Source organism: Phoxinus phoxinus (genome assembly GCF_949152265.1).
Source record: "Phoxinus phoxinus genome assembly, chromosome: 24".
Taxonomy (NCBI): Eukaryota; Metazoa; Chordata; class Actinopteri; order Cypriniformes; family Leuciscidae; genus Phoxinus; species Phoxinus phoxinus.
In genome coordinates, this window is record NC_136899.1 from 21,070,797 (window position 1) to 21,090,681 (window position 19,885).

Below are 19,885 nucleotides of genomic sequence, written 5' to 3' on the forward strand. Positions count from 1 at the left end.
ACCATTAAACACTGCAACATTATAGCGACTTCAGCAGTTTAATCACGTGCTCCTTTCGTCACAGATAATAACGAAAGTAAAAGAAGCTGACGATTCGCCATTTTAGTCAGACAGACGATTACTTCCGATACAAAATATTATTAGATGTTAAATAGAAACTTTTATCAAACGGTAGACAGGAATTTATGTGTAGCCTATTTGATGGGACAAATGGAGGAGTTTGTGAATCGGTTGGTAGATACATTTTGACAAAGTTAGTGTTCGCGTACTCGAGACCTTTACAGGTGACTTCCACATTAATATTTTCTCTGAAAGGAAATTAGCGAAGTTTCTTTTGTGTATCGTGTTGGCTATATGATGATTTTTCAAAAGATCTCTATCTATTTCCAACTCTCACGATCTGGTCAGATCAATTATAAAGATGTTTAACAATGTTTAATATCATTAGTTTTGTGTTTGTTTGTCATTTCTATCCAGAGTCAGTGGAGATCAGACTGTTTCAACTCTTCAGCTTTATCATGGATGACAGACAAACATCCAGAGAAGAAGATTGTTCTAAAGGATGCAGGTAGCCTACTATAAATAAACACATTACTTTTTTATACACTTTTATATAATAAAAACAGATGTCTCCTTTGGAAAAAAACTGTGACATTGTTGAACATTGGTGACCTTGAATGTGCTCTTATTATGACTGTTGATTAAGGGGGTGTGAGTCTAAGGGGTGTGGTTGATTCATTGTGGTTTTACAGGTGTTGCAATTTAATAAATGACTGCATGCTCCTGTGTGTGTGTGCACGCCAGTCAAACGAAACCCGATGGCTACGTGAGTTTATTCCTCCGTCATGTTTTAGCTGGTTTTCTACCCTTTATGGTATGATGGCAAACTTAACAGGTTATGGGGCCAGGAAGGAGTTTGGAAGCCGGTGGAACCGTTTATGTTTTGACGGGGATGAGAAAAATTATGAACTGTGGGAAACTAAGTTTCTGGCGCACCTGCGTCTGCTCAGTTTGAAGAGCACCATACTGAGCGAACCACCTAATGATGACGGTGACGGTGTAGAAGAAGACGCGGAGAAAAATGAGGACGCGGATGCAGAACTGATTCAGCTGTTGGATGATAAAAGCCTTTCCCTTGTGATGAGAGATGCAGCGGATGATGGAAGAAAGGTGCTGAAGATTCTAAGAGAACACTATGCTGGTAAAGGGAAACCACGAGTGATCAGCTTATACACAGAGCTTACGTCTCTTCAGAAAGCTGTCAATGAGAGCGTCACAGATTATGTCATTCGCGCAGAGACCACTATTACAGTTTTGAGTAATGCGGAAGAGACTTTAAGTGATGGCTTGTTGATTGCAATGGTTCTGAAGGGCCTACTGGACTCTTTTAAGCTATTTTCCATCCACATAACCCAAAGTGATGAAACGATAACTTTCACGGAGTTTAAAACAAAGCTAAGGAGCTATGAGAGCACAGAAAAGTTTAGTGCTGCTTGCTCAGAGGATGACAGCGTGATGAAGGTGAAAGCAAGAGACGGGTGGAATATGAAATTTACCTGTTTTAACTGCGGACAGAAGGGACATAAGTGTATTTCTACTACGGGTGAGCATAGAGAACAGCGACAGTGGTGTCATCTTTGCAAAAGTTCCACGCACAGGGATGTGAATTGCAGGTGGAGAAAGCGGGACAATGTGAAGCAGGTGGTGGATGAGGAGGACCACACCTTTGCTTTTAAGGTGGGCCAAGTGGATGCCGTCCTGGCCAGCGGGGTGAGGGAAAAAGGTCTCATGGTTGATACAGGAGCCACGTCGCATATCATTCGGGACACTACACAGTTCAAGGACTTTGATAAAAGTTTTGAGCCACATAAGCACATCCTAGAACTGGCTGATGGAGAGAGGACCAGCGGTATCGCCCTGAGGAAAGGTACGGCCAAAGTTCGCCTGAGAGACAACAATGGTCAAGTGGTGGAAACGATGCTGATGGGGGCGCTGTACATCCCATCTTTTCCAGAGGACATCTTCTCAGTCAAGGCAGCGACCTCCCAGGGAGCGACGGTCATTTTCAAAGAAGGTCAGAACAGACTTGTTCATAAGAACGGTGTAACATTTGACATCCAGGTGTATGATAGACTGTTCTATTTAAGCACTGTTACAGATGATGTTGATCAATGTCATGTATGTTACGATATCCACACATGGCATGAAATTCTTGGTCACTGTAATTATGAGGATGTGTTGAAGCTGGAAAATGTTACAAAGGGGATGAAAATTAAAGGTAGAACTGAAATGTCTAATTTAAAATGTGAAGTGTGCATACAGGGTAAATTTGTTCAGAGCAGGAACAGGGAGGCAGATGAAAAAGCAAAAGTTCCCCTTGGACTTGTGCACAGACTTAGCTGGACCTATGGAGCCGGTAGCAAAAGATGGTTTCAGATATATCTTGGCATTTACTGATGACTATTCAGGTGCAATCTTTACATATTTTTTGAGAGCAAAGAGTGATAGTCAAAGGAACAGAGAAGTTCATTGCTGATGTTTCACCTTATGGCAAAATTAAATGTATGAGATCTGATAATGGCACCGAGTTTACATCCAGGGAATTTCAGTCCCTGCTCAGTAAAAATGCAATTAGACACGAAACCTCAGCTCCATATTCACCCCATCAGAATGGGACAGCTGAGAGGAGCTGGAGAACTTTGCTTGACATGGCAAGGTGTATGTTAATCGAGAGTAGCTTACCAAAAATGTTATGGACGTATGCAATCCAGACTGCAGCTGTTATTCTCAACAGATGTTATAACAGACGTGTAGAACAGACTCCATACTATATGCTGACTGGAAAGAAGCCTGATCTTTCAAAAATGAAAATATTTGGGTCAGAGTGCTATGCATACAAACAGAATAAGAAAAAGTTAGACTCTCGATGTGAAAAAGGGACTTTCATTGGTTATGACAAGAATAGCCCTGCATATTTAGTTTTCTATCCAGACTCAGGAAAAGTGAACAAAAGTAGGTTGGTGGAGTTTCTCACAAAGAGTGGAACAGAATGTCACACTCAGACAGATCAGTTAACGTGTGAAGATGATGTGCGTAGGGAGAGCGCCGAAACTCACCTACCAAAACCTGAGAAAATAGAATTAATAAATCCCCAGGACATAATATCTGAAATGTGTGACCCAAGCCCCAAGGTGAAAGGGAAAGTGTTGAGAGCAGGCGTTATCCACAGAGAGAGAAGAGGCCTCCACAGTATTTAAGGGATTATGAGTGTGGAATAAAATGTGATGATGACCATGCACTCACCAGTATTGATTATTGTTATAGAGTTGCATGTGATGTACCCCACACTCTAAAGGAGGCTATAAGTTCACCAGAGTCAGAATTGTGGAGTAAGGCCATGCAGGAGGAGATGAACTCTCTTAAGGAGAATGATACGTTTACCCTTACAACACTACCTGAAGGTAAAAATATAGTGGGGGGCAGATGGGTCTACACAGTGAAGGAAAACTCAGTTGGAACAACATACAAAGCTCGGTATGTGGCGAAAGGGTATAGTCAAGTTGCAGGCATTGATTATGATGAAACTTTTTCTCCAACTGCTAACATGACATCAATACGTAGTTTAATGCAAATTGCAGCTCAATATGGTTTAGAACTGCATCAAATGGATGTAAAGACTGCATATTTGCACGCCTCTATTGATACTGAATTATACATGGAACAGCCAGAAGGATTTGAGGTCAAGTCAGAAACAAGTGAGAGGCTTGTCTGTAGACTCAACAAATCACTTTATGGTTTGAAACCGTCAGGGCAGAATTGGAATAAAATGCTAGATGATTTTCTGATTCAAAATGATTTTATTCAAAATCCTGCTGACCATTGTGTTTACAGTAAACAAATTGGAGGTGAGAGAATCATACTGATAGTCTGGGTTGATGACCTTCTTATTGCAGCAAGCGTTAGTCAGATACTCAGAAATGTGAAAAGAATGTTGGAGGACAGATTTAAAATGAAAGATCTTGGTAAACTTACACATTTTCTGGGTATTGATTTTGCACAAGGAAATGGTGAGATAAAAATGAACCAGAAAAGGTTCATTATTAAGATTTTGGAGAGGTTTGATATGATTAATTGTAAACCAAGGTCAACTCCATGCGAAAACAGAATGAAATTTGATAATGAAGGTGAACGTGTTGATCCAAAGTGGTATCGAGAAGTGGTTGGTAGCTTGATCTATCTAATAAACTGTACTAGACCAGATCTAGGTTTCATTGTCAGTAAGCTGTCACAACACTTTTCTGAACCAAAGAACCAACACTGGGTAGCTGCTAAGCATGTATTGCGATATTTAAAGGGAACTGTGAACAAGGAGATGTGTTATAGGAGAAATTATGTAAATCTTAATCTCTTTGCATTCGGTGACACTGATTGGGCAGCAGACTTCTTCAAATGATAGAAGAAGTACAACTGGTTACTGCTTTAGTTTGTCTGCCACTGGTCCTGTTGTTTCTTGGAGATCTAAGAAACAATCCATAGTTGCTCTTTCCACATGTGAGGCGGAGTATGGCTTTGGCAGCCATCAGAAATTTCTTGAAAACAATGTCTAAACCCTCCTTAAGTGCTTTTCATTAAAACGTTTTGTTTTTACGTTTCGTTGTTCTGTTATAGTTCAGTTCAGCAGGAGAGATCAGAGCCCAGCTGTGTGTCTTTGAGGAGTGACTGGTCTATGGATCCTCCAATAAATTTTAAGATTGACAATACACAGACTGATCTCAGGTATAAAACAAATTACAATCATGTGATTGGCATTTTAATATTCTGGTGTTTTTGCATTTATGAAATTCATACTAGACACTGTTGTCTTCACCTGATGCAAGAGAGACATATCTACAAAGTGTTCACATTTTTTGGCTTGGACTCAGATATAGCATTTTATTGAATGAGATGATATTTTAAGGAAATACGATGGTTTTAAAGGGATAGTTCACTTTAAAATTAAAATTCTGTCATCATTTACTCACCCTCAAGTTGTTTCAAACATGTATTAATTTATTTCTTCTGCTGAACACAAAGAAAGATATTTTGAAGAATGTCAGTAACCAAACAGTAGTCTGTCAAGTTGAATCAACTTGAGGGTGAGTAAATGATGACAGAATTTAAATTTTAAAGTGAACTATCCCTTTAACTCTGTTTTTATTCTGTTGATTCTTATGAACAGAATAGTGAGGCCGATTTAGTTAAAACAACTTTTGTAATTGTATTTTTTTGTTTATTTCTCTTTTTATATTTTGCTACTTTTATTCTCACCATTAAAATAGCTCTGATAACTGGCATGATGTTAAATTATAAGCAATCAATCAACAATGTATTATTTTCATTTAAAATGTACAATATATAACAAACTTTCTCAAGCTAACACACAGTTTGTCCTGGCAAACTTTTTTTATAGTTTTTGTTTTTAGTATTATTACAGTTGTGCCCTTGAACAGTTGATTTGTTAATAAGTGCATTTTACTTATTAACTGTTGATAGAATTATTCAGGTGATGTTAAAAGAAATCCACCAATATCAGAGTGTCTGATTCTTGATTCTCTTCATGATGTTTAAGTTCAATCCCACCACAAAGATCAGCAGTAACAAACCCTGTCTGTAAGAAGAGTGACCAATCTATGAAGCAACTACAGGACTTTAATGAAAGCAGGTATGCTGGTGTCAGGTAAAGTGTGGAATTTTTGATTGAGATCAAAATTAAAACACATTAATAATTAACACATTTCATAAATATTATGATATGTTCTTGGTCACGATACAGAGAACAAATAAGACATTTTACTTTATATATGTATCTCTATATTTAACTTATGTAATACATGTACCATGTAATGTTAATTTTGCAGCCATGAAGTCCTCAACACATTTAGATCAAAGCTGATGGAGAAGTTTAAGTGTCTGAATGAGGGAACAGCAAAGCAGGGAAACCCAACACTCCTGAATGAGATCTACACAGAGCTCTACATCACAGACGGTGACAGTGGACAGATCAGTAATGAGCATGAGCTGAGACGGATTGAGACACAATCCAGGAGATCAGCAACAGAGGACACACCCATCAAATGCAATGACATCTTTAAACCTTTACCTGGACAAAACAAACCCATCACAACTGTGCTGACAAAGGGAGTCGCTGGGATTGGAAAAACAGTCTCTGTGCAGAAGTTCATCCTAGACTGGGCTGAAGGCAAAGTGAATCAGGACGTCCAGCTCATATTTCCACTTCCTTTCAGAGAGATCAATTTGATGAAGGACAAAACATTCAGTCTTTCAGAACTTCTTCATGTCTTTTTCCCTGAAACAAAAGAAATGGAAATATCTAGTGACAAATATAAAATGTTGTTCATCTTTGATGGTCTGGATGAGTGTCGTTTTCCCTTACATTTTCCATGGATTGAGACTCTACAAGATGTAAACAAAAAGAAATCAGTGGACCTACTGCTGACGAACCTCATTGCGGGGAATCTGTTTCCCTCTGCTCTCATCTGGATCACCTCTAGACCAGGAGCAGCCAATCTCATCCCCTCTAAGTTTGTCCATCGAGTGACAGAGGTACGAGGCTTCAATGAGCCACAGAAGGAGGAATACTTCAGGAAGAGAATCAGTGATCAGAGTCTGGCCGACAGGATCATCTCACACATGAAGTCATCAAGGACCCTCTACATCATGTGCCACATCCCAGTCTTCTGCTGGATCTCAGCCACTGTTCTGGAGAAGATGTTGAGTGAAGCAGAGAGTGGAGAGATTCCCAAGACTCTCACTCAAATGTACACACACTTCCTGATCCTTCAGTCCAACATCAAACATGAGAAGGACTATGAGAAGAACCTGACAGATGAAGACATGATCCTCAAACTGGGGAAAGTGGCTTTTCAGCAGCTTGTGAAAGGCAATGTGATCTTCTATGAGGAAGACCTGAGAGAGTGTGGCATTGATGTGACAGAAGCATTAGTGTACTCAGGATTGTGCACTCAGATCTTCAGAGAGGAGTCAGGCTTGTATCAGGCGAAAATCTTCTGCTTTGTTCATCTGAGTGTTCAGGAACATCTAGCGGCTTTATATGTGCACCTCTGCTTTATAAACAACAACAGGAATGTGTTTGACCCAGTCACCGAACCAGATTTGTTGTCTATATTTAAGGACTGGTTTCAACTTATGTTTAAACATGTTTCATTTTCTGAGCTCCATGAGAGAGCCGTGAATGAGGCTCTACAGAGTAGAAATGGTCATCTGGACCTTTTCCTGCGCTTCCTTCTGGGTTTGTCAGTGGAGTCTCACCAGATTCTCCTTCAGGAACTAATGACACTGAGAAGAAGAAGGTCTGACAGCAATGAGAAAACAGTTGAGTACATCAAGGAGAAGATCGGGACCATTGACTCTCCAGAGAAATCCATCAATCTGGTCCACTGTCTGAATGAACTGGGTGACCAGTCAGTAGTGGGAATACAACAGTATCTGAAATCTGGAACAATAAGTGAAGCCAGACTCTCTTCATCTCAGTGGTCAGCTGTAGTTTTTGTGTTGTTGACATCAGAGAAGAAGCTGGATAAGTTTGATATTAATACATTTGTTGGAGAAAACAGTAAAGCTGAAAAACTGAAGATTCTCCAGAAGCTGCTGCCTGTGATTAAAGTTCAGTAAGTATCAGTGAAAACAATCACTTTACTGTAAAAACAAAAGAAAATCAAAAGCTCATAAATCTAAAACACATACAAACATTTATTGTATGTTTTTATTGTTTTTCTGATTTATTTATTTATTTGAATGTAGCTATTTTATTGATGGGAATAATGATGGGGAGATGTGATTGGGAAACAATACAAGCTGACTCAAACTTGTGTCAAAGCACCTGACAGCGAATGTCTTCAACATAAGGATTCATTTAAAACAAACAAGTTTAATGTCAAGTCAAGTCATCTTCATTTATATAGCGCTTTTAACAATGTAGATTGTTTCAAAGCAGCTTTACAGTGATAAACAGATAATTTGAGGTAACCGAGATTGTTTTGGCTTTATAGCGGTTTTTGAATAAAGATATTTTCCAGCTAAAGTTTTGATTGATTCACTTCCGTCGCAACGATCATTAGTTATTAAATTAGAGACCGCTAAGACGACATTGTTCTCTCTACACAGACTTTAAACGTGAACCTGTGAGAAACGCTGATGGCACTCACGTGCGCATTAAAGGATTAGTTCACTTTTAAAGTGAAAATTCTGTCATATACTCACCCTTGAGTTGTTTCAAACCTGTATTAATTTATTTCCTCTGCTGAACACAAAGGAAGATATTTAGAAGAATGTCAGTAAGGGACTGTTCGTTATTTATTTAAGGGGCCACCGGAGGAGTTTTGAGATCTATAGTCAAAAAAGACTTGACCCTCCCTTCGCCAGCAATAAATTTTTCTATGACCCTCCAAAATGATTGTGAAAAAAGGCATGACCCTCCCCGATCATTTATTGATTACTTCTGTACTGGTTTGCGCTTGGCAAAGATGTTCAGATATCTCTATGCCTAGACCTACACCAAACGTTCATTAAAAGACTCCTGCACACCCGCCTTTTTCAAACTGGCGCAGCGCTGACTCGCGATAGGTAGCTAGAAACTGCATGATTTGATTTGTTAAACATGAGGATTATCCGACTGGCATCGCCGCTCACTCTAACGTTAACCTAGATAATTGTTCGCTGTTCTTAGGCGCATAACCAAGTGTGTGTGCGGAGTGTGTAGGCACACTCCACTGCATGACATGGAGGCGCCGATGCGATTTGCATTTTCCTATCAACAGTGGAAACAACTTAAAATACTCTATATCTGGCCATACAGAAAAGAATAATGCATCAGTCGCAATACTTTTATTTGTGTAAACTCACAATAACAAGAGAACGTTTTGCTTTCGTAAAAAAAAATAAAACAATCAGGGCACGCTTTCATGGTCTCCGTGAACTGTAGCGCGTCAAAAAAATATCTATAGAAAGCTTGATATGTCCACTTTTAAACGAAAAAAATAAAATCGAAAGCAAATATCATTTGATTATGTAATCCGTATAAGATGCATTTCTCTAAAGGCGCACTTTACATCGGAGATGTATGGAGACATGTTTGCAGCGGACACTGATTTAGAAAAAAAGAGTTTATTAATAAACAATTCAAATGCATCGTTATTTTTAAATACATATTTATTATCATTAGCCTGCTTTTGCGTCAAGATTATACATGCGCTTGAGCGCAGAATGGGCTATATCCCATGCAGTATTTAAGCAGAAATTAACGTGCGACTAGTCAAATATTTAGTATATGGCAACAATACATTTACTATATTTGACATTATTTAATTAGTAGCCTAAGTATCCAGCTCTTTACATTACATTTTTTGAGTTAACCATTAGGCTAGTTAATGAACTAATAAAATAATAGAACAAGTTAAGATGCTAAATATAATTCTATTTAGCATGACTTGTTCCACCACGCAAATGACTGTTTTTAAGGTGACAATCTGTTTTCACATCTTCCCATTTGAAGATTTACTGTATCTTGAAGATTGTTGTATTGTATCTTCTGTTATAAAGATTGACATTTCGTTAATTAAAAAAATGAGCACATAAGGTTGTTAAAATGTTCTGTTAGATGTTCTGTGTTTACTACTTTTTGAATTGTGTATAATAATATATCTAATGAAGATATATTAACAAAAAAATCGTATATATTATATATAAAACATAGCCTAGGCTATATCAAATAAAAAAAGGTCCTCATTGGTTAATTTTGCCTGGGGCCCCCACTCAGTGTTGGTTCGCCTCTGTCTTGCGATGAATAAGGGGCTGTTTACACCTGGCCACTTCATGCGTGTTCTGTGATGGGATAGCTATCCGATCGTGAAAAGACCAGGTATAAATGCCCTCCGAAACGCATTCGAGATGGATTTGAATCCGATCGCTCAAACCACTTCAGGGGAGGTCTGGGCCACATTCCCGACAAAACTGGACATGTGTAAATGCATCTGGTTGTGGAAACCACATATGTAAATTGTACTCCTCCCAAAAAATGCAATAAAATAAAAATAAACCTGAGAGCGTGTTATAGGCTATATGTCATGTTATAGCCAGACATGACGACGCTACTGCAACACGCACTGCAGATGAGCAACGTGCAAACTAGGCTATTTGAAGAATTGAAGATAGGATTTAAAATCCGTTTTGCAAAAACGCATTTATGCGACCACACCAGGTGTAAATGGAATCGTTTTGATAAATCAGATTGCTATCCGATCTGAGAAAACGCATGAAGTGGCCAGGTGTAAACAGCCCCAATGTAGCATGCGTCATTTGTGTTTGTTTTCAGACATGATAGCCTAACAGTCGTTTTATACTTGTGCTTATGCGATATCACAATTTTTGATCGTGGATGATGTAATATCTCCAAGATCTGCTTTTGAAGAAATATGGTAGCCTATCGTGCTACAGCGCACATTCTATCAACTGCAGTTCTGGCGCCTCAGTCCCAAACTCGACGTAGGCTACATATCACATGCAGCGGTAGAGTTACACTCACAGGACACTGCTTGTGATTCGCAATCACAAAAGTTTATTATTTGCTCGTGGTAAACATTTCATTGGCGTTCTGTTCTGACATGATGCAATTTTTTCTGAGCGCGTGCGCACTGTCAAACAGCGCCAAACTGGGCTGCGTTTCCCAAAAGCATCGTAAGCCTAAGTTGATCGTAAAAACGATCGTACGACTGATCTTAATATTATGGTCTGTTTCCCAAAAGCATCGTAGCTTAAGTAGCACTTGAAAATCTTCATAGAACTACGAGTGCTCTGGAGTAATCGTACATCCCCAAGTGCATCGTAAGAAGACAGATTTATAAGGACACCTGCAGGACAACCGGCAGATTCCATTTTTATATAGATTTAACACACTGCAACGTGAGTAATATAATAATGTTTTGATTGTACTTTATTGTACACTTTATTATACTCGTTTTTTGTTTACATGAATTTATAAATGAAATAATTAAAAAGGGAAGAAAAATATAGAAATACGCGAAAGGGTGCTATGTCGTATGTGAACGAAATGTCAACAGCGTAAGTATAGGCTATATGATGCCTTCGGATGAGATCGGGCTGGAAATACACACCTAAATTAAATGAATTAACAAAAAAATATATAAAAGAAGTAATGTGGAAAATATGCTTCAAAGACTGGGCAAAATAGGAATTAATTAAAAAAAAATCTGTCAATGACGTGCACGAAAACCAGCCATGTATTGGCGATTTCTTGGTTGGCCTTGTGGTCCCATGCCATCTTAGTCGTCGTTCTCCTCTTCCACCTCCTCCACCTCTTCATCTTCCTCCCTGTTAAGTAAGGGCACTCTTTAATGTAATCTTTTTGAAAGGTATCTTTTTTTTTCAGCCATTTTGTCAGTGCCTCCGCCTGTAGGTGCTTTATATAGACTTGATTGTCTTGATTGCTAATCCACAACAGATGACGATTATTAGGTTAAACGTTCAGAATAGGAATCCATATAAGGTTATATTTCAGCACTTCACAATTGGACAGCGACTCTTAAGTAGCACGTAGAGCGCGTTCTCGCGCGTTCATGTTAAGTGCATTTTTAAGAAACGCGCGTGGAATTGCCGCGAGCGTTCGTAACATTGCACGTAGAGAGCGCTCTTAAGAGCTAAGATACATCGTTATCGGGAAACCCGGCCCTGGACTTGATCTTTCCATCTTTCGCGTCTGATTTTTGTTGGGTCAGACCCATCTGCTAGCTATGGGGGGGGACCGAGACTGAGAGATCTACATGGAAAAATATGCACAAAACAAGCCACTTTGAAAGTTTGTTGTTTTCATGAATACAAAAGTTGGGTGACCCTCCCCCTAGACTAAAAAAAGTTGGATGACCCTCCCCTCAACAAAGAATAAAAAGGCATGACCCTCCCCTATTTTCCTCCGGTGGCCCATTCCATAAATACCGAACGGTCCCTAACCAGACAGTTTTTGGTTCCCATTGACTTCCATAGTAGGAAAAAAATATACTATGGAAGTCAATGGGAACCAAAAACTGTCTGGTTACTGACATTCTTCTAAATATCTTCCTTTGTGTTCAGCAGAGGAAAGAAATTCATACAGGTTTGAAACAACTTAAGGGTGAGTATATGATGACAGAATTTTCATTTTAAAAGTGAACTAATCCTTTAAGAATGAATTCTATAGTTATGTGCGTTTGAATATATGTGCGCGGGTTTGTAATTCCCTACAAACCAAGCCTTAACAAACTACTTGTCTGGCCTTAATTTTTATACAGAATTTTATCACTTCCGGGTAGATACGCGAAACCAAAATTATCCCGACAACGCTTTATCTGTAGAGTGATAAAGGGATCCTCCATAGTTAGGAGGACTAACTACCCTTCTACCCTTCCATAGAAGCCTGCTAGTTGGCACTTCAGCACTGCGTTGTCATCGGGTCCAGGCGAAGGTTCTTCGTCAGATCTGGATACGGCCTGGATCCGGCAGGCTGCGTGAAAAACCTCGGGATAAACAAAGACACTAAAATTAGCGTATATGCCATTCTTCTCATGATGTAACGAGTACATCAGGATTTATGGGAAGTGTTCCCAGTTACGGCTGACCTAATCTATGCAGCCTGACATTGAATTATAGAAGTCTATAATGTATTATGTGAATGCTATCAAAGAGATGTGTCTTTAATCTAGCTTTGAAACGACAGAGTGTGTCTGCTTCCCGGACAATGGTAGGAAGACTGTTGCAAAGTTTTGGTGCTAAATAGGAAAAGGATATACCGCCAGCGGTTGATTTTGATATTCTAGGTATTATCAACTGGCCGGAATTTTGAGATTGCAATAGACGTGAAGGACTATAATGCGTTAAGAGCTCGCTCAAGTACTGCGGAGCTAAACCATTTAGTGCTTTGTAAGTAATTAGCAATATTTAAAAATGTATACAATGTTTAATAGGGAGCCAATGCAGTGTTGACAGAACCGGGCTAATATGGTCATACTTCCTGGTTCTGGTAAGAACTCGAGCTGCTGCGTTTTGAACTAGCTGTAGTTTGTTTATTAAGCGTGCAGGGCAACCACCCAGTAGAGCATTACAATAATCTAGCCTTGAGGTCATGAACGCATTAACTAATTGTTCCGCATTTGTCAATGAGAGCATATGGCGTAATTTAGATATATTTTTAAGATGGAAAAATGCGGTTTTACAGATACTAGACACGTGACTTTCAAATGAAAGATTGGTATCAAAGAGCACACCCAGGTTCCTAACCAACGACGAAGACTTAACAGAGCAGCCATCAAGTGTTAGACAGTACTCTAGGTTATTACGTGTGGAAGTTTTTTGTCCAATAATTAGAATCTCTGTTTTTTCAGAATTTAGTTGTAGGAAATTACTAGTCATCCAATTTTTTATATCAGCTATGCCTTCTGTTAATTTTGTGAATTGGTAAGTTTCGTTAGGTTTTGAAGAAATATACAGCTGAGTATCGTCGGCATAACAGTGAAAGCTAATTCCATGTTTCCTAATGATATCTCCTAATGGTAGCATGTACAGAGTGAACAGCAGTGGTCCTAGTACTGAGCCTTGTGGTACACCATACTGAACTTGTGATTGATACGACATCTCTTAATTTACTGCTACAAACTGATAACGGTCAGATAAGTATGATTTAAACCATGCTAGTGCAATTCCACTAATGCCAACATAATGTTGGAGTCTATTTACAAAAAATGTTGTGGTCAATAGTGTCAAATGCAGCACTAAGATCGAGTAATACTAATAGAGAGATACAACCACGATCGGATGATAAGAGCAAATAATTTGTGACTCTAACGAGAGCTGTCTCGGTACTATGGTATGGTCTTTATCCTTACTGAAAACTCTAGCAGATATATTTTATTTCTAGAAAAGAACACAGTTGTGAGGATACTGCTTTTTCTAGTTTCTTTGACAGAAAAGGCAGGTTTGAGATCGGCCTGTAATTGACTAATTCTGTATGATCAAGTTGGGGTTTTTTTTACAAGCGGTTTAATCATAGCCAGCTTAAAGGTTTTTGGTACATATCCTAGAGACAAAGACAAATTAATTATATTAAGAAGAGGATCTATGACATCTGGAAGCATCTCTTTCAGTAGCTTGGTTGGTATAGGGTCTAACATACATGTTGTCGATTTAGATGAATTAACAAGTTTAGAAAATTCTTCCTCTCCTATAGCAATAAATGAATCAAATTTCCCTCCCTCAGGGAGACTACAATGCACTCCCTGATGTGATACTGTAGTGGACAGTTGCATAGTTATAATTTTGTCCCTGATATTATCAATCTTATAAGTGAAGAAGTTCATAAAGTCAATACTGCTGTGTTGCTTGGAAACTTCTGGGTTTGAAGCTTTCTTTTTCGTTAGTTTAGCAACTGTTTCAAATAAATACCTAGGATTATGTTTATTTTCTTCTAATAGGGTTGAAAAATAAGCAGATCTAGCAGCTTTTAAAGCCTCTCTGTAAGCAATCGAGCTCTCTTTCCATGAAACGCGAAATACCTCTAGTTTTGTTTTCTTCAAGTTGTGCTCCATTTTTCTTGCTGCTCTCTTAAGGGCCTGAGTGTGCTCGTTGTACCACGGCGTTGGACTATTTCCTTTAATCTTCTTTAAGCGAAACGGAGCAACTGTGTCTTAAAGTGCTGGAAATGAGTTAAAAGTTTCTGTTGCAATATCAAGTTCTTCTAAGCTATCTGGGATGCTGAGATGATGAAACTGATTAGGAAGATTATTGATAAAGCAATCTTTAGTGGCAGAAGTTATAGGTCTAACATTTATAACACGGAGTTGGCTTTGCAGCCTTGGCTAAATGTAATTTACATGAGAATAGATAATGGTCTGAGATGTCATTGCTCTGCTGCAGTATTTCAATGGTATCAACATTTATTCCATGTGATAGTATTAGATCTAGAGTATGATTACGACAATGAGTAGGTCCTGACACGTGAGTTGTCTCCAAATATTGTAATTGAGTTTGCAATATCTTTAAATGCCAATCCCAATGCATCTTTTTCATTATCTATGTGTATATTAAAATCACCAACAATTAATACTTTATCTGCAGCCAATAGTAATTCTGATAGAAAATCCGCAAATTCTTTGATTAAGTCTGTATGGTGGCCTATATACAGTAGCCAGTACAAATCTCAAACATGATTAATCATTTACACTAGATATTGTTATATTAAGCACCAACACTTCAAAATAATTATATTTGAACTAGACTTCTTAGCAATTCTGAAAATATTACTATAAATTACAGCAACACCTCCCCCTTTGCCTTTCAGACGAGGTTCATGTTTATAACCGTAATCTTGGGGGGTGGACTCATTTAAAGTAATGTAATTGTTTGGTTTTAGCCAGGTTTCTGTCAAACACAGCACATCGAAGTTATAGGGCCCTATCTTGCACCCAGCGCAATTGACTTTGAACACCGACGCATGTATCATTCCTATTTTGCACCCGCGCACAGCGGACTTTTCCCTCCACAGACGCACGTCAGTAAATTAGGAAATAAACTTGCGCTCGCGGGGGCGGTTCAGCGCAAAGAGAAGGCGTGTTCCGGCGCAAAACTTCCATGGTGCTATTTTCCAGTTTTAGAAAGCAATTGCGCCATTGACCAGTAAAAAAACAGTCTAAAGACAGTGGCGCGTTGCGCGTTAGTGATATGGTATTTTAAGGGCGCGTGCTTGGCCATAATGTTAACGCGCATCCACTTTGATTCTCTAATATAAAAAGATGCAGCAGTTTTCATTTTTGCAAATCATACATTATTACAAGGAAAAATATTAACACACGAGGGAAATCATTGTTGTGTCCGTGAAGATGTGAAAAAGATCTATCTAGATAAAAAAAAATAAAAAAATCTAGATTAGGCTACACATTTACTACCCGAATTATACGCCTGTTTAACCGAAGCTAATTTGGGTGGGTTTCTCCCATCATCCCCAATGTCACTTCTCTGTGTTTTACGGCCCTGACGAGAACGTCGGTTTCCTCGGCTGTGAACTGCTCCTGGCGTGCGCCGGCAAATCCGCCGTTATAATAGCGATCCGCCGTGGAACAAGCGTGCCGGCTCTTAAAGGGAATGTGAGAGGACGCTCTGATTGGTTTATTTCACGTTACGCCCAAACCACACCTATGAATAATGAAGCTACTTCAGACCAACCCATTTTAGATTTGCGTCGGGCGCAAGAGTCATTTATCGCGCTGGGAAAATAGCAACAGCGCCGGGATCCGCCCACAAAGTTACTTGCGCTTTGCACTTTGACACTTGCGTTTCAGATCGTCAAAATAGGGCCCATAGTCTGTAATCAAATCATTAACAATAAGTGCTTTTGATGTGAGAGATCGAATATTCAGCAACCCGAGATTTATTATTTGTTCATCTGTATTATATCTGTTTGTTATTTGTTGAACATCAATAAAAAATTTACCCTTAGATTTACATTACATTTACATTTATTCATTTAGCAGACGCTTTTATCCAAAGTGACTTACAAATGAGAAACAATAGAAGCAATTAAACTAGCAGTAGGCCAACAGTATGTAAGTGCTATGACCCTTCACAGTACAATCCAACTCAATTTTTATTTTTTTTTAAGTTAGAATAGAGAAGAAAGTGTTTGCTTTCATTGCTTACTGGATCAAGTGCTGGCGAAAAAGATACGTCTTCAGCAGTTTCTTAAAAATGGCTACGGACTCAGCAGCTCTGGCTGAGTTAGGCAGATCATTCCACCAGCAGGGAACAGTCATGGTAAAGGTCCGAGAGAGAGATTTTGTGCCTCTTTGAGATGGGACCACAAGACGGCGCTCGCTTGCAGAGCGCAAGTTTCTGGATGGCACATAAGTCTGAAGTAATGAGTTCAGGTACAAGGGAGCAGTGCCAGTGGTTGTTCTGTAGGCAAACGTCAGTGACTTGAATTTGATGCGAGCGGCAATCGGCAACCAGTGCAATTTTGTGAGGAGAGGAGTGACGTGTGCTCTCTTCGGCTCGTTGAAGACCACTCTAGCTGCAGCATTCTGGATCAGTTGCAGAGGTTTGACAGTGCAGGCTGGGAGACCAGCCAGGAGAGCATTACAATAGTCCAGTCTGGATCGAATAAGCGCCTGAACAAGAAGTTGTTTAGCATGCTCTGATAGGAAGGGCCTGATCCTTCTGATGTTGTACAATACAAATCTGCATGACCGGGCAGTGCTAGCAATGTGGTCTGTGAAATTCAATTGGTCATCAATTACAACTCCAAGGTTCCTGGCTGATCTTGATGGAGTTATGGATGACGAGCCTAGCTGAGTGGTGAAGTTGTGATTAAGTGCTGGGTTAGCCGGAATTACGAGTAGCTCTGTCTTCGCAAGGTTTAGTATCCAACCAGAAATGTCAGGCAGGCAGGCTGAGATGCGAGTGGCTACCGTCGGATCATCAGGCTGGAATGAGAGGTAGAGTTGTGTGTCATCAGCGTAGCAATGGTAGGAAAAGCCATGTTTCTGAATCACAGATCCTAGTGGTGTCATGTAGATTGAGAAGAGAAGTGGTGCAAGCACTGAGCCCTGAGGCACACCAGTGGCTAGATGTTGGGTCTTAGACACCTCACCCCTCCACGACACCCTAAAGGACCTACCCGAGAGATAAGACTTGAACCACTGGAGTGCAGTTCCCGAGATCCCCTTCATCTTTAGGATTGACAGGAGGATCTGGTGGTTAACTGTGTCAAAGGCAGCAGACAGATCCAGCAGGATAAGAACTGAGGACTTGGAAGCTGCTCTTGCCAATCTCAGAGCTTCAATTACTGAGAGCAGAGCAGTCTGCTCTGAGTGAGTGTCCGCTTTTGAAGCCAGACTGATTGTTGTCCAAGAGGTTGTTCTGCGTAAGAAAGGAGATCTGGTTGAAAACAACTTGTTCAAGTGTTTTTGCGATGAATGGAAGAAGGGAGACCGGTCTGTAATTCTCTAGATGTGCTGGATTTAGAGTGGGTTTCTTAAGCAGTGGGGTTACCCGAGCCTGCTTGAATGCTGTGGGAAATGTACCAGTGTGAAGAGATGCGTTTATGATGTGTGTGAGTGTGGGTATAACAGAGGAAGAAATAGCTTGAAGTAGGTTAGTGGGAATAGGATCAAGCGGACAGGTAGTAGGGCGATTGGAAAGGAGGAGTTTGGAGACTTCTGTCTCTGAAAGCGAGAAGGAGGGTAGAATGTGTGTGTTAGCTGGTAAAATGTGTGTGTTAGTTTGTGGTAAATTGGCCGCTGATGGTGGTAGGTTTGTTTATGAAGAATGTGGAAAAATCATCAGCTGTTTGGGTTGATGAAGGAGCAGGAGGAGGAGGGTTAAGAAGACCAAGGTCAGAATGATCTTTGGATTTGCGCCACTTCCTCTCTGCACCCCTGAGTTTAGCACGATGTTCACGGAGAACATCAGATAACCAGGGGGCAGAGGGAGTGGCGTGGGCTGGCCTGGAGGAAAGGGGGCAGAAGTTGTCCAAGCAAGATGTTAAAGTGGAGAAAAGAGTATCAGTGGCATTGTTAGTATCTAGTGCTGAGAGCTGGTCTGGTGGAGGAAGTGTGGATGAGATCAAAGAGGATAGACGAGAGGGTGAGAGGGAGCTTGGCTCGGTAGGTTCCACCGAAAAGGTGACCTGTGGAGGAGTGCGTGTTGTGTTCTAGGGCAGGTTAAGGTTAAGAGTGAGGAGGAAGTGATCTGAGGTGTGCAGTGGAGTGACTAGAGTATGGTCAGTGGAGCAGTAGCGTGTGTAAATAAGGTCCAATTTGTTACCTGATTTGTGAGTAGCCGCAGTCGATACTCGTTTGAGGTCGAATGAGGCAAGCAGAGTGTGGAAATCAGCAGCTTGAGGTTTTTCAAGGTGGATCTTGAAGTCTCCAAGAACTATGAGAGGAGTGCCATCCTCGGGGAAGGAAGAGAGTAGCACATCTAGCTCCTCTAAGAAACTGCCAAGCTGACCTGGGGGACGATATATAACTACACAATGGATTTTAATAGGACTGGTGATGATAATAGAATGTGATTCAAATGAGCTGTTGTTACACAGAGGTGGTAAATGATTAAATTTCCAATCATTTGAGATAAGCAGACCAGTACCTCCATCCCTTCCAGTCAGACGAGGGGTGTGTGAGAAATTGAAGTTAGAGGAGAGCGCAGCCGGTGTGGCTGTGTCCTCTGGTCTGACCCAGGTCTCAATCAGGGCCAAAAGGCTGAGACCTGAATGACTAGATATAGATGTAATGAAATCAGCTTTGTTTAGACTGGCAATTCCAGAGACCAATAGGAAAGGAAAAAATAGTACTAGAAGACATCGGAAGGGTACGCAGGTTGTTAGGATTGTACCGCCTCCGACGTGTGACATTGGATTTACGCATGTTAGTAATAGTAGGGATTATAAAACACATGGTGTAAGAGAGCTCACAAACAGAAAGATCAGTTGAAAGATGAGTAGAAGAGAGAGGAAAACAATAAGAAGATAAAACAAATAACGAGAAAGTAATACTCAAGTGCCTTGCCGGTGGAGTTGCACAGGTAGAGTCGTTAGTCTTTACACTCTTCGGTCTTCACACGATGAGGGCTTCACAGCTGCCGCGACCGCTGCCGCGGTGCACTAACCTATTTATACACGCCTATTATCTCGTTGTTGAATACTGCAGGCCACGCCCTCATCTTTCGCCAAGCGAAACTCAAGTCACGACAATCTTTCTGAAATCTTCTCCGTCAGCCTGACTATCTCCCAGCATTTATCACATGTAAATCCTATGCTGACAGAGAAAGC

At 40.1% G+C, this 19,885-nt stretch overlaps 1 protein-coding gene across 6 annotated transcripts in view; it reads left to right on the top strand.

The window, feature by feature from the left end:
• LOC306992602 (NACHT, LRR and PYD domains-containing protein 3-like) overlaps window positions 1–19,885 on the top strand; it is a 74,194-nt gene continuing 54,309 nt past the window's right edge. For 2 of the 6 annotated variants that reach the window (XM_079601709.1, XM_079601708.1), the window contains exons 1-5: window positions 1–284; window positions 478–568; window positions 4,669–4,776; window positions 5,609–5,716; window positions 5,898–7,688. In XM_079601709.1, coding sequence (XP_079457835.1) covers window positions 519–568; window positions 4,669–4,776; window positions 5,609–5,716; window positions 5,898–7,688 — 2,057 coding nt within the window. In that variant the 5' untranslated portion in view covers window positions 1–284; window positions 478–518. The remainder of the gene's footprint in view (window positions 285–477; window positions 569–4,668; window positions 4,777–5,608; window positions 5,717–5,897; window positions 7,689–19,885) is intronic. The other 4 variants (XM_079601712.1, XM_079601711.1, XM_079601710.1 and 1 more) reach the window with 3 other exon arrangements.